A 15669-nucleotide genomic window follows, 5' to 3' on the forward strand; every position below is an offset into this window, starting at 1 on the left:
CTGTTTCTAATTTCCACTCACACTGATTCACCCTTTTTTTCCATCGAATCTGTATCATCTCTCTCTACTGCCCAGATGTAATCCTGAAATATCAGAGCTACATCACACCTCTTTCCTTCTGTATGTCCTTCCAAATAGTGTGATACCTCTGGATATTTCACTCCCAGTCGTGACCACCCTGCAATCATGTCTCTGAAAGGGTCACTAAATCATACCCATTCATAATAATTTGTGCTGTCAACTCATTTATTATATTTTGAATACTACAAACATTCAGGTAAAGTGCCCTGATGCTAGTTTTTATACCTTCCTTTTGAATCTTACCACCTCCACCAGAAGAATCTTTTGTTTTTAAACATTCTCTCTCTTTCACTACGTGGTTTCCACTCATCTTAGTACTACACTGCTCAGCTGCTGCTTGTTTTTATTTACTATTTTGATTCTGGTTTTTTTCTTAATCTCTTACCCACTCGAGCTACCTCAGAGCCTCCCCTTAGGTTCCCAACCCCCTGTTAAAGTAGTTTAAAGTCTAAGACTGAGATAAAGAGGAATTTATTCTCTCTCAAGGTAGTAAATAAGTAGATATTTTTACTGCAGAGGCTAGGTCATGAACAATATCCAATGCTGAGATAAACCAGTTTTCAATTAGTAAGGGAATCAAGAGTAGATGGGAAAAAGGCAGGAAAGTGGAGTGGAGATTATCAAATCAATCATGATCTTTTTAAGTTGTGAAGATGATTCAATGGGCTGAAAGGCTTACTTCTGTTCCTATATCTCATGGTCTTATACTGGAAAAAATGTTTTTTAGAAGAATAAAATAAGTTTCATTATATGATACAGCTTCTTTTGTCATATGAGCATTTTTCACTGATTAAATTTGAATAGATAAGGAAATTTCAATCAGCTTTTGACAATTTGAAAGCTACACTGCACTGGTTTTAGCACCTCCAAAGTATACCAAACAATTGAAACTGGCTGTTGACGTCAGTAAACTTGATATTGATACAGTGTTGATAAGATGAGTATTGAATGGTCAATCACTTTTTTTTAAGCAAGCCAAGTTTGTATTAACAAAAGTATTCAATGGTGGAGATAGAGACACTGAGCTTTGTTTTGGTTCTGCAACATCTGCTTACTCTGGTGGTCATTTGCTGATCACATTCGCAAGAGATTGCCAGTTTACTTTTAACAAAACCACATCCAAAATGTTTTATATGCAACATATAAAAAACAAATTGCTTTTCACTCGGTAAAGACTATTTGAAACAGTCTCATTGCAAATATCAGAACTAAAGGTTCAACTGGTTTATCCTTAGCAACAGCATTAGACATGCTCAAACTGCAGTGAATGATCATCCTGTTTCTACTTAAAGTTCCTTACACAGTTGTCATGGCTCAGCTTGATTTATTTCCAGCAACCTTCTGCATTCATTTGATGCTATCTTATTTAATTAATGTCTCTTCATGAGACTCTTAAACAAACTGCTAACATCTCAATCAACACTTTGACCTGGACTTCACTCTCCCTTTTTTTTTCTTTTTAGGTATTCTCATTTATTTTCTGGAATTCTTGCACTCTTTAGTAAAGGCACTGCTCTGAATAGTGCTGTGTTAGACACACCAGAAGTCACCAGATTTGATTCCTAATTTGTGCTGAATTAACTGATCTCAACTGGTCATTAGCTGCTTGCGTCCATTTTACCTTGACATTATGACTAAGGACGACAGATATTCATCAGTCATTTTATTCATCATTTGCTATCTGTCACCTGCTAAAAACCTTGCATGGGAGGCATTTTGTGTGTGGGCAGGATCAGGGTCAGACTTGATAAAATAACCTGACAACACTTACTGATTGGCCCCTTAAATGAAACCTACCTACTTGGTGAGATCCCATCAGACTGCAGGAACCATATTCCAGTATGTAAATGTCGTCACTTTCAGGTGAAAAAGTGAATGGGAGGCAAGCAGAAGAGTGGTATTTGCACATCATTTGAAAGAGCATTTTTGGAGACTTTGCCTGGAATATTTTACTTTGTTTTTACTTTATAGATTAACAACACCAGAGTCCACAGCTAAGAGCAAATTCCTGTCCCTGGGTTCCAAATTCCGTTATAGTGGTCGAACACAGGTTCAGACCAGAGAAGCAAGTGCTCTAATTGACAGACCTGCACCACGTTTTGAGCGTACTGCAAGCAAAAGGGCATCCAGAAGCCTGGATGGAGGTAAAATTGACAGATTTCGCATTTTGGATTATAAAGTTAAACCTACAAGTTAGTGTAATTGAGTTGTAAATGTTTAATTATTGTTTTAGTTTATGTTTGTACATTGAACCTGCTGTAGATAGTTATAACAAATAGACTTTTTAAAAAAGCTATATAAAGCTCACTTTTTTAAAGTGGTTGCGTGTTCCATTGATCTCTGCAGTTTGGCTTCAGGCTCAGTAGTTCACACAGTAGTTCATACATTTTTACACCGTTTGATTTGCCAAGCATGATGATTTAAGATCATAATCTCACTTTACAGTGTAAAATGCTGCTAAAGTTTGGAAGTTCTGGTTTCTGATTTGGTGACTTTGCCTTCGGTCTCATATGAGGCTTTCTTGACATGAGGCAATTTTTATACAACTGCATAAATATTTAGTGCCATAGATCTTCTCTTTTGAGCACCAAAATGTGCAAACGATTGATTACTCAAAAGTTGGCTGAGTACTTGAAAGCTACAGAGAACATTTCATTTAATGGAGCAATTGAAATAAAGATCATGAATTCCATTCTATGTCCATATTTTAGAGGATTGGCAGAAAGATATCTTAAAGTTTACATCCTTTATAGAAAGTTCGTGTGCTCATTTTGTCAGGGTTTAAACACAAAAACTGCTAACCACTTATAAACTTTTTAAGATGTGGAATTCATCCTTAATTTTCAAGGGACAAGTAAAATTATTTTCTATTCACTGATTTGTGGATCATTTTGAAATGCTGCACCTGCAGTTTAGGAAGTACTATCATAATGGGTAATCATTTATTATATGGCCATTTGTAGCTAAACAAACAGTTCTGTTTAACTAATCAAACACGACTTTAATCCACCAGACTTTAATTCATAATTGCTCATTCAATGTACAGAAGCCCAAAATTTTTATTAACGTTGATCAAATCACTTAAAAAATAAAAGATTGAGCTGAGAAGAATAAAGTTGTATTTGGTTCCAAACTAAAAGTTCAAATTTGGACTGGCAAAATTGAGTTGGATTAAAGAAACCTTTTTAAACATTAGGAAGAAGTAATGATTTGGGATCAGGCATATAATTTTCTAGCCTCAGGATTACATTTGGTGTTCATCCAGATGGGACAAAGCATAACGGATTTAATTTTTTTAAACAAAACTGAGGTAGCTGAGTAAAAACAAAACAAATCGTTTTTAAAGTTATTTGGTAGCAAAAATGAGATGTGTTATTCAGAATTCCAAATTGATGCACCACTTACCCTGATCTCCAGAGGGAATTTTGCAACTCCTCTATTGTGAATATTCAAAATTTAAACCTACATTCTGTTTCATTTTTAAATTAATATTTAATAAGAATAAAAATTTCATGAGTTTTAAATTACTTAAACCACAAATTTTGAAATTATTTTCACCAAAAATACTTAAATTGTTAACATGTACACATTCTCTCCAGCTAAACGTAAGTTTCCAAAAACCTCTGTTGAATTACCACTGGACGAGGATCTTGAGCCCAGATGTATTGAAGCACCCAGAGAGCAGCCAGGTACCAGTTTGTTGGCTTAAAGCTCTGCGGTGTTCCTGTTTCTTCACTCTTTCCTTTTTGCAAGCTCCTTTTGAATTGTTGCACTGACCACTTGAATACTTTTTATTCTGTTTTTGATTTGCTAAGCATGATGATTTAAGATCTGAACTCTCACGTAGAGCCAGATTTGGTGTTAAGAATACTTTGTGTAATCTAGAAAAATAGGTTAAAAGTAATTTGTGTGGTCTGGTGTAATTGTAACTAGCAAATTAGCCAAGAAAATGAAACCCATGTTTTTAAAAGAACTGGATTTCTTGGACTTGAATACTTTTTTGCAGTGACTAAGTAAAGCTTTTGGCAGCAAAATGATGAACAATTTGGACTTGTATGTAAAATTTGGACAAGTGGAAGCTTGGGTTTAAAACCATAAGATTTGATTAGAAAGCTGCCAATGATATTTTTTGTGCATCCACTTAAAACCCTAAAGATTGTAAAGCTTTGACCAGTTTGGTATTTTTTAAGTTGCTAGCCTAGTTTATTAAATTTAGACAGACTTTTTGACTTGTTATACCTGTAGTTCATTACAAAAACAGTTGGAATTTAAACATTCTTTGTTTGTGGTGTTCTTGATTTCTAAATTATAAAAGGAAACTTTGACCCAAGTTTGATACTTGCTCATTAGAAAACATTGTTTGAAAAATTGTTGCAAATGTTTTGATGGGATGGGGACATAAAATTTTCTAAATTTAAATCTGCATAATCCAAAAAGTACTAGATTAATTTCCTTGAGTCTGACATGGTAATCAAGCATCTGAAAGACCAAGGAAGCAAGTCAAATAATATTCAAGTGTTTTAAATTCAGGATATTTTTATGAACACACTCCAAAGGAATTATTCCTGAATGCAAAATCTTGACATTTGTACCTGATACTGCAAGTTTATCAACATTCGTTGTTTGTTTTGACAAAAACCTGATTGAATAAAGCTGTAAGTTTGGTTACGTGATACATAGGGTGTGGACCTAGAGAACTGTGTTCAATTTTTGCCTTTTTTCAAGAAGAGATATAGTTGCATTGGAGGCAGTTCAGAGAAAGTTCAGTGGATTGAAACCTGGGGTGAATACATTATTTTATGAGAAACTTTTGAGCAGCTTGCTACATACATTATAGTTTGGAAGAGTGAGACATTATTAAAACAGAAGATTCTGAGGTGGGACTGACAGAACAAATGCTGAGAAACTGTCCTCATGTGGGTCTAGAAAAATGAGGCACGGTTTCAGAACAAAATATCTTGTGTTTAAAATGGAATTGAGGATTTATTATTATTTATTTATTATTATTTAGTTTATTAAGTTAATTCATTATTCTTTGAAATACTCAAATTTGCGTGAGATGCCTTTAAGTTCTGGAGAGGAGTTAAAGAGTGCAAGGAATAGACAGGAAAGTACAATTGAAACCATGATCACATCAGTCATGATTTTATTGAATGGCAGATCAGGATTAGGAAATTAAATGCCTTACATGTGATCCTATTTCTTATACTCACTCATATGTTCATATTAACCTATTATAAAAATGAATGAACTGGTGACTAAGATATATAACATTTAAATTATTTTTATTGTTGATCTTAATTTTCACTAAATAATGGTACTTTATAATGTGTTATCATATGTTTTTATGCAACTTCTTTTACGCAAGTGTTTAACACCGTTCTTTTCAAAATTCACTAACTGTAGTTATTAGCAATGATACATAAACAGCCATTTTGAATGAATATTTTACTCATTTTTGGGTGAAGGACGAAGTTTTGTAAGGTCACAGAATTGCATAAGTTCCAAATATGATTGTGCAATGAGTTATTTTGGAGTAGTTCTGAATTTTTATGATGTTTATAAGAAATACCAAATGTGTTTTATGATGATCAGAACTTGAATTTGATAGTAATATTGTTAGTTGTAAATTCCTCAAACTTTATTCTTTAATCTCTCTTCCCATCAGTCCCAAATTTCTTCCAACCAAGTTTAAATTTTTAATTGTTTGAAAAACTTTAACCTAATTTTTTAATCAACATCTTCAGAGATGTTATTATACATACCTGGAGCACTTGAACTGGGCCTCCCAGTCTTGGGGGAAGTACACTACCACTGCACCACAAGAGGGCCTGCTAATCAAGTAGAATCTTTAAAACTTTTAACCTGTTTTTCTGTTCAGAGATGTTAATACTTCTACTTCTAACCAGGTTTAATTTTAACATTTTCTATAATTCGAACCTATTTTTCTAATCAACTTGTTCAAAGATGATATAGTACGCCTTTTGGAACATGTGGGACATAAACCTGAGCATCTTTGTCCAGGGGTAGGGACATTACCACTTTGCCATCAGAGGATCTTTTTTTCTTGTGAACAGTCAATGGCCCAGTTTTAAAAAATAATCTAATCCGTTTTTCTCTTCAGCTTATTCAGAGATGTTATTACACACCTGTTTAGTAGATGGGACCTGAACCTGGGACTCCCAGTCAAGGGATAAGGACATTACCACTGTGCCATAAGCGGGCCCTCTCGCCAAATACAAATTTTAAAATTTTTATTAACTTCTCTAATCAACCTGTTCAGGAATGTTGTTACACACCTATAACCAAGCTTAATTTTTAGTTTTTTTAATATAACCCATTTTTCTAATCAACCTGTCCAGAGATGTTATTACCTGCCCCTGGAACAGCTGGGACTTGAAGCCATGCCTCCCAGTTCATAGGTATCTCTTATGCCACAAAAGGGCCCCTCTTAACATAGTTTAACATTGTGTAAATTTAACTTAGTTTCCTAATCAACTTATTCAGCGATGTTATTAAATACCTCTGGAGCAGGTGGGACTTGAACACAGGCCTACTTGTTTAAGAGTATGGATGCTACTACTGCACCGAAGAGGGCCCAACCTAGTGTAAATGTTTGGATTGTCCATTCATCTCACCTGGTGCAGGACTCACTTGACAGTGTGCTAATTGATTATTTCCAGACAGTCTTTGACAAAGTGCCACACAGGAGGCTGCTAAATAAGATAAGACCCACAGTGAGATACTGGCATGGATAGAAGGTTGGCTGAATGACAGAAGGCAGAGTGCAGGGATAAAGGCGTCTTTTTCAGAATGGCGGTGAGTCAGTAGCGGAGTCCCACAGGGGTCTGTGTTGGGACCACAACTATTCAGATTATACATTAACGATACAGACAAAAGAACTAATGGCATGGTTGCGAAGTTTGCAGATGATATAAAGAAGAACAGTTGGTGTCGAGGAAGTAGTGAGGCTATAGATGGACTTGGATATGTTAGTAGTGAGGCTATAGATGGACTTGGATATGTTAGCAGAATGGACAAAGAAGTGGCAGATAAAATTCAATGTGGGAAAGTGTCAGGTTATGCACTCTGTATAATTGAGTATAGAATCTTCTTGGCAAGACAGCACTAAGTTATTTTTACTTACTGAGCAAACAGGGAAACTCAATTTGCAATGGTTTTGGTCATCATTATGTTATTGAAAGAAGCAGTTACCTGTACAGATATCAATGGTGATGTCACTTCAACTGCAATAAGTATTGAGTACACCCCCTATAGCTGTTGTCATAAAAATGCGACTGTAATGTAAAAGAAGATATTTTTGTATTTGTGAGTCAAGCTATTATAGGTTAAATACGTCCTTGTAAAATAGTTCAGTAAACTACTTTTCTTTGTTGCCTGTTTTAGTGTTTTATTGTATCTCTTTGGCACATTTTTTTCTTCACCTTGCATGACCACTACTTTACCTGACAAGCATTTTCTTGCGAAGTTAACTTTTTTCAGTAAAGTAAAAAATAAAACCTGAATTATTTTAATTGAATGAAAAATTGAAAAGGTTTCTTTACCCAGAGGGTGGTGACCCTGTGGAATTCACTACCACAAATGTGTTTGAGGCCAAAACATTGTGCTTTTAAGACTGATGTAGATATAGCTCTTGTGGCTGTAGGAATCAAGGGATTTTGGAGGACGGTGGAGTAAGGGTGTTGATAGTCAACTATAGACCTATTGAATGCTGGAGCAAGCTTGAGAGGTCAAATGGCCTTCTCCTACTGCTATCTTATATATTTTTATATTAAGCCCCTATCACTTAAAATACAATCATATTAAGTGGTATGGATAGTTGATATTTCTGTAGAGATCAAGAAATCCAGGAAAATTTCAATCCAAAAGTCTACTCCTGAGCTACTTTTCTTTTAACATTTTGAATTAAACAGTGTATATATATCTCTAGGAAACAACACCTTGTATTAGTATACTACCTTTAACATTACAGAAAAATCCCATGGGCGTTTCCCAGGAGCATTTTTGGGCAAAGTGTGACACTGAGCCACATAAAGTAATAATACAGAAAAATAGACAGAAGTGTGATCAAAGGAGTAGATTTTAAAAAGCATTTTAGAGGTAGAAAAAGAAGTTAAAAGATGGAGAAACTCTTAGAGTTCTAAAGCTTAGGATCTAGGCAGCTAAAGGTACAGCTATCGAACAGTTAGAGTCAGGAATGCATTAGGGGCTAGAATTAAAGAAGTGCACATATATTGGAGGACTGTTAAGCAACGGGAATTTACTGCTGAAAATAATCATTTTTAAAAATTAGCTCACATGTGATGTACCTTACTATGCACTGGTTTTAAAGAAGTAATGAAAGGAAGCACATCAATCACTGTATATTCCAGTGGTGTAATATTGTTTCACTTTGTATTTGTTATGCATGTGGACCAAAATCAGACTAAATTCTAGAATTTTGTTCACATCAAGTGGAGTTACTCCAGCTAGTGGAGTAACTTCCTATTTTGTTTGGAAATGCAGATGTTCTTCAGTTCTGGTTAGCACAACAAGAATAATGGCACTTTACACCTTCATTTAGATCAAGCTTTTATCTTCTGATAAAACCCATCATTTGTAAAATTAACTGATAATAAGATGAAAGCGTGTCAGCAATTTTTAAGAACTGATCGTATAAATAAAACAAAGAACAGCAGATGCTGGAGACCTGAAACAAAAACAGAAATTGCTGGGGAAAATCTGCAGATAGAATCCCTCCAGTGTAGAAGCAGGTGATTCGGCCCATCGAGCACACTGACCCTCAGTGTGCTATTCAGACCCACCCCTTTATCCTATCCTGTAACTCTGTATTTCCCATGGTTAACCCATCTAACCTGCACACCCTGGACACTGGCAATTTAGCATAGCCAATCCACCTAACCTGCACATCTTTGGATTGTGGGAGGAAACCAAGAACCCGGAGGAAACCCACGCAGACACTGGGAAAATGCGATTCTTTATCAGAGAAACCAGACTTAAAACATTAATGCTGCTTTCTCCCCACAGATGCTGTCAGATCTGCTGAGTTTCACCAACAATTTCTGTTTTTCTCTGAGAACTGATTACTTTGAAACTTGTATATGGAAAATGTTTAGATGAGCAATACATTTTGGGAATAAAGAAGCTTGTTTATATCCAGCTGGTATTCGCATTCTTGAAGATATTGGTCGCATACCTAAAATCTCTTGCATATTATTGGCTATTTTTGGATTTTCCCTGAACTAGAGAGAAATAAAACCCACAAATGTGTTTAACTATTGCTTGTATAATAGCATTGAGGGACATTGATACATTTGTTTGTAGCTGCAGTTACTGGGACTCCAGACAGAAGCCCAAGGGCAGTTACTACTTCTGCACCAACCATATCTCAAAGTCATTCAGTGGAAGCTAGTAGCCCACCCACAGCTGAGACGACTGGAGTGACTGAATCGAAAGCAGTTAAGGAGGAGGTGCAATTGGAGGTAAAACAAGGAGAGGGTCTCATTGAGAAGAGATCAGAACCAGTCCAAGAGGTTAAGGTATATTCTTTGAGCTGAATTTTCTGCTTGTTTTTAAACATAATTTAAATATATGACATAAAGGGCATGGTGAATAATGTTGTAGTTATTGATGTTCAGATCCATTCCTATTCATTTGTCATCTTTTTTAAATAATGAGCTTTTACTGAATTGTTGATTCTATATTACAACAAATGGAGTACTGTCTTAGAGGCTGGTAAAGAAAAGGGGTTGGCAAACTTATTTGGAGTTTAAATAATCCTCCTTCGATAACAATGAACATATTCTCCAAAGACAATTGGTTCAGTGACAATATTATTATAGAGTAATAACAGTGCATATTTGTATTACCTGAAGCTCCATTCCATTCCTGCAGCAACTATAAAATTTAAATGGCACCTATCCTCTTGACTTCAATCTAGGCTGTTGCTGTCAATTTTGTTATCGAACACTTCAGTAAGATTGATGCTGCAAAATGAAATTTGAAATAATTGCTAGAAGCAGGGTGAAGATGAGTTTGATTTTACTTAAATAACTTGGTGCAAGAACAGAGCAACAGATGATGCACAGGAGGGTCTCTCTTCTTAAAAGAAAAATGCTCATGCTGCGTCTGTCTAAATTTTTTTGTCCATTAAAAGACCTAAACTTGAATTGGTACAAAATTCTTGCTGCAATGACTGCAGAAATTAAAGGTGAAAAGACTTAGAGTGGAAAATGTTTTTTGTATGTGCACATAGAGTATGGGCAAATGTATTGCCTTTTGCTGCAGTTTCATATATGAGGATTTACAAAGTCCAAGTTACAGCTTGGATTGTAAAATCATCTTCCCATTCATACTGATGTCTGAATTTCAAAAAGAATTGGGGAAAAAACCCACTGAAAATTAGTTTAAAAAATACTTTCAAAATATAATGTTTGGAAATGTAAGATAATATGCTTCGGCCTTGTTTTCGGAAGGCTTTACAAATTAATCTGTAAATTGTACTCTTGACATTATTAGTTATCATAAATAATATTAATTATAATTTATTTTTACTAACAACACAGCAGGTCATCACACAGCAGACTGAAATCGCATCATTTCCTGCCACAGCAAATGAAAAATCACAGGTTTGTCTTCATAAGTTGGAATAAAAATTGTTCAAATGAATGTGGTTGAAGTATGTACATGGATTACTAAACTTCATCTTTTTTTGCAACGCCTAAACAGCAAAAGCCCGATGGAGAGGAAGAGGTTGTCCGAATGCGCAAGGTTAGCATTTTCTCATATTTTAATTAGATGAGTGTTTGGGAATTTTTGTCTTTTGTAACCCAGCATCAATTTCTTTGTTTCACCTGATAATGTCCCCTCATCAGATGGTGAATTGCTCATTCTGCTTTTTCTTTTGGTGATCAAATCTGGGTGTGTTCTTGTGGTTCCATGATCATCCTGTCTAGATTCTGCTGCGCTAATGAAATTTTTTTTTGACACTTTTTATTTGCTACTTTGCAATGCCACAAGAACAACATTTTAATTTTTGTGCTTTTCTTTTTTCCCTTCTTTCATTTTGCAGAAGAGATCAAAGAAAGTTGAGGGTGAAAACATTTATGTCAGGCATAGCAATTTAATGTTGGAGGTTTGTATGAACGGAAAGCTTGTTATTCATCAAGTTGTCTTTAGTCCAGAGTTCTGCATTTATTATTTGGCTGCATTCACACGATGTTGCATGTGCTGCATGTAACCAAAAAACAAGCACTTTTGCATTTTTGTTTTTTTTTTAGTGCTGTCTCTTTATAAGCAAGCTATGGCATGTTTTGTTTACTTTTCTTTCAAGCTGCTTGAAAGTATGGTTGGGAAGATGGTCATATGGGATGATCCATTATGGAGGTCCACAGTGAGTGCCAAGAGGATATTAGACTATAAATTGATTTTGCCTTTATTATTTTATGACCAGTGTAAAGGTGTTCTACTGATGTGTGTGCACAGCAATGAAATTCTGTGAATATAAAAGCCAAATGCACTCTTCAAAGTATGGTGATTCTTGAAAGACAGTGGCACTTTATGGCTTAAAAAGACAGTGTTCCCTTTGATTTCCTTGCAATACTGAAACACAGTTTTACCTTTTGATGTATCATGCTTGTCCCCTTTGACAACTTGATGGGTTAAAATATATTTTGTTAATTGTACTTAAATTCAATGGGTCAACAAAAGAATGATCACTTTTTGAGTTTGACATCTATATCCCTTGAGCACTTTTTGATATTATTTAACTTTTGTCCTACCCAAGAGATTGAAGGTTCAACACAAATTCAGAAAGTTAGAGAGGTCCAGCTCCCAAAATAGACTTGTCTTTTATATCATATCAAATGCTGTTAGTATGAATGTGGTAGATGTGCATCAACACTGATTGAGTTTGCACTTGCAAGCAGATTTATAGAATAAGAACTCCAACTTGAGTAAAGTCAAGGGGCCAAAATTTAAGTGAAGAAAATTGAAAATGTGTGATGATGTTCCTTAAAGGATTTATAGTGAAGAACATGTCAAAAGAACTGAATAATATAGTTAATATGGAATAGAAACAAAATTAGATAATAAGAAAGTGTACAAGTGGAAGGAAAGCATCATCAGGTAGCAAATCAGTTACGTGTTCCTTAAATTAAGGTAACTACACATTAACAGTACTGAATTGTTTTCTACCTATTTTTAGGTCGTTTATCCTGAATCTGCTGATTGATGCTTCATGTTTCCTTGGACATTTCTCTGGGAAATGTACATTGTCTTAGAAAATGGGACTGGCTACTGAACTGTGGAAATAATTGCAGTTTAGTCCAGTCCATTCCTCATCCAATATTCACATGGACCTTTTCCAAGAGAGATCACTAGTTAATGATGAGGAATTGAGGACCTTAGCATTCAGACTATTTGCAACCTCTTTCTTGTTAGAAATCTGCTAAGGCAGTGAAAACTGATGTTGAGCCAGGGATCCTCTGGGGTTATTATAATATTGTACTCTGCTTTTCCTAATTAGCTTTCTGGGGACCACTCCTTTCTTATAGACTCTTCGAATTTATTGGCGGTATTGATTTTTTTTTAAACTCCTGATGTGCAGTAAATGATCGTTTGAGACAGAGACCAGCATCTTTCCAACAGATTAAACTTTCTATATTGCTCAGTTCTTCTGTACCAGCATAGAATGAAAATTAAAATTCTGGTTTTTGTACTTAATATTGCTCTTCCCCTTTACTTAGATTAATTTTTAATTGTGGACATATTGTGTATGTTGATAATATATTGTCAGATCAGGCTTTAACATAAAATATCAATTTCTCATAGCCCTAAATAACTGTGGGAATGTTACAAAAGAGAAAGTAAATAATAGTCACAAGTCTGCAAAAATTAAAATTCACATGATACTGATGGTAAATATTTGGGCATGTCAAACTCAAACTTTATGTTCATTCTTCTTCACTGTCTCTTTATGTTGCAAGGTACTGCTTTACCACCTTCCTAGCCATAAGCTTATAAAGAGAATGGGAAGATTTTGTGTTGCTTCTGGTCTTGTGTGTGTTCCATTTCATCTTTGTTCAAACATCGTGGCAAATTAACGGTGCAGCTCACTGGAAGAAAATTAGAATTTGTAGTGATACTGAAAATGAACACTCCACACAATTTAGAAGTTTTGTTTCTTTCTGGTTTCCGTATTGGTTGATTTTCAGAGTATTCACTACTGAGCAGTTCACTAGAAGACTTTGATGTTTTTACAGAGATATATCCTAAAATGGTCAGTCAAATCTATTTTCATTTTGCTTTCATTGAAAGGAGGGGAGGTATTAAAATTCCTTAACAGTGATTCCCTGAGTTAGGGGATTAGTAAGCTAATGACCCCGACTGGAAAGTGTGAGCATTGACTGGGAGTATTAAGCTCAGTTGAGATACCAAACACTGACAAAATTCCTATCAGCATTCATTGGAACTCATACAGGATTAATAACCACTGGAACAGGGTTCTGGACGGCTGCCAGTACCCATGGAATTATAATAACAATAAAAGCAAAATAGTGTGGATACTGGAAATTGAAACAAACACAAAATGCTGGAGAAATTCAGCAGGTCTGGCAGCATCTGTTAAGAGGGACCAATATGACTCTTCTGAAGAGTCATATTGGACTCAAAATGTTAACTCAGTTTCTCTCCACCCATTGAATTATACTCCAGAATAAAGAAACAGTTTTGGATGGAAGGGAAAACATAATTTAAAAAGAAATGCTTTTCTTTGTTCTTTATTGTAACTTGATATAAACAATGGCAGTACAAGTCTAACTTGGGGGGAGGTTAATTATTGGATAAAAAGGAAACCCATTTTAGAAATAAAATAAAATTTATTGTTTATGCTAAATTAATTTTAATCAAAATAATGAATTACCTAAGTAACCTGGTGATCTATTTTAAAAGGGTGAAGTTTTCTATTTCATTAGGCTCAGTATTTCTGAAATTTAAAATCTCCCCCTCCTTTTTGCATATTTGTTTGCAATAGGATCTAGACAAAACCCAAGATGAGATCATGAAACATCATGCTAGCATTAGCGAACTAAAGCGCAGCTTTATGGAGTCTGTACCTGAACCACGCCCTAGTGAATGGGATAAACGGCTATCAGCACACTCACCTTTTAGAACATTGAACATCAACGGGCAAGTTCAGTCTGGCACAGAAGGAGTAAGTTTGATTATTTTTGTCTCTGCTGAAAACATTGTTGTTCTGATAGCTATTTTGCGAACAATGATCTTTAACGAGCTGTTTGAAATGATGGTGTTGGTACAAGCAAGTAATTTCTTCTGGTGGAAGAATCCAGACCTAGAGGGCTTAACCTTAAAATAAAGTTATTCCAGTAAGCAGAGAAATCAAAGAACATGTTTTACTTCAAGGTTCAAGGGTAGTGAAATTGTGGAATTCTACTTTTCACAAGGCTGTTGATGTTGGGAGTCAATTGAGATCAACATGTTTATTAGGTAAGAGTGTCATTGAATATGGGTCTTGCGGTGCAGGGTAGTGTCCATATCTCTGTCCAGAAAGTCTGGGTTCAAGTCCCACCTGCTCCAGAGGTATGTGATAGCCTGCCTGAACAGGTTGATTAGAAATATCTGCAATTTGATGAGGATTAAAGATTGGTAAATGCAGTCAAGATGCAGATCAACCATGATTCAATTAAATGACCAAACAGACTTGAGAGGCTAAATTGCTAATTCTGTCCCTATTGACAGACACACTATTGACAGAGGTTTAGAAGGAAATGGGCTGAATTTCCCTCAGTTCTGAAGCAAAGCACGAAGTAGAATTAACCTGGAACGATGTTTGTAGGAGCAATAGAGAATAAACAATAGGTGCAGTAGTAGACCGTTCAGCCCTTCAAGCCAGCGCCTCCATTCATTATGATCATGGCTGAGCATCCACAATCAGTATTCTGTTCCTGCCTTATTCCCATAATCCTTGATTCCACTATCTTTAAGAGCTCTATCCATCTCTTTCTTGAAAGTATCCTGAGACTTGGCCTCCACTGCCTTCTGGGGCAGAGCATTCCATCTATCCAGCACACTCTGGGTGAAGACGTTTCTCCTTAACTCTGTTCTAAATGGCCTACCTCTTATTTTTAAACTGTGTCCTCTGGTTCTGGACTCACCCATCAGCGGAAACATGCTTCCTGCCTCCAGAGTGTCCAATCCTTTAATAATCTTATACATCTCAATCAGATTCCCTCTCATTCATCTAAACTCAAGTGTATACAAGCCCAGTCGCTCCAATCTTTCAACAATTCCCGCCATTCCGGGAATTGACCTCGTGAACCTACACTGCACTCCCTCAATAGCCAGAATGTCCTTCCTCAAATTTGGAGACCAAAATTGCACACAATACTCCATGTGCGGTCTCACCAGGGCCTGTACAGCTGCAGAAGGACCTCTTTGCTCCTATACTCAATTCCTCTAGTTATGAAGGCCAGCAGGCCATTCGCGTTCTTCACTGCCTGCTGTACCTGTATGCTTGCTTTCATTAACTGATGTACAAGAACATGTAGA

At 35.8% G+C, this 15669-nt stretch overlaps 1 protein-coding gene across 18 annotated transcripts in view; it reads left to right on the plus strand.

Moving 5' to 3' along the window:
• The window catches only part of LOC122563511 (protein 4.1), a 217823-nt gene that overhangs the window by 165141 nt on the left and 37013 nt on the right, over window positions 1–15669 (plus strand). For 13 of the 18 annotated variants that reach the window (XM_087976725.1, XM_043717312.2, XM_043717315.2 and 10 more), the window contains 7 exons: window positions 2053–2225; window positions 3681–3770; window positions 9427–9641; window positions 10668–10730; window positions 10831–10872; window positions 11174–11236; window positions 14135–14314. In XM_087976725.1, coding sequence (XP_087832851.1) covers window positions 2053–2225; window positions 3681–3770; window positions 9427–9641; window positions 10668–10730; window positions 10831–10872; window positions 11174–11236; window positions 14135–14314 — 826 coding nt within the window. The remainder of the gene's footprint in view (window positions 1–2052; window positions 2226–3680; window positions 3771–9426; window positions 9642–10667; window positions 10731–10830; window positions 10873–11173; window positions 11237–14134; window positions 14315–15669) is intronic. The other 5 variants (XM_043717311.2, XM_087976729.1, XM_043717316.2 and 2 more) reach the window with 4 other exon arrangements.

This window comes from Chiloscyllium plagiosum, unplaced genomic scaffold, assembly GCF_037043375.1.
Source record: "Chiloscyllium plagiosum isolate Xiang-an unplaced genomic scaffold, Cpla_swu_hap1 HiC_scaffold_30, whole genome shotgun sequence".
NCBI classification, from domain to species: Eukaryota; Metazoa; Chordata; class Chondrichthyes; order Orectolobiformes; family Hemiscylliidae; genus Chiloscyllium; species Chiloscyllium plagiosum.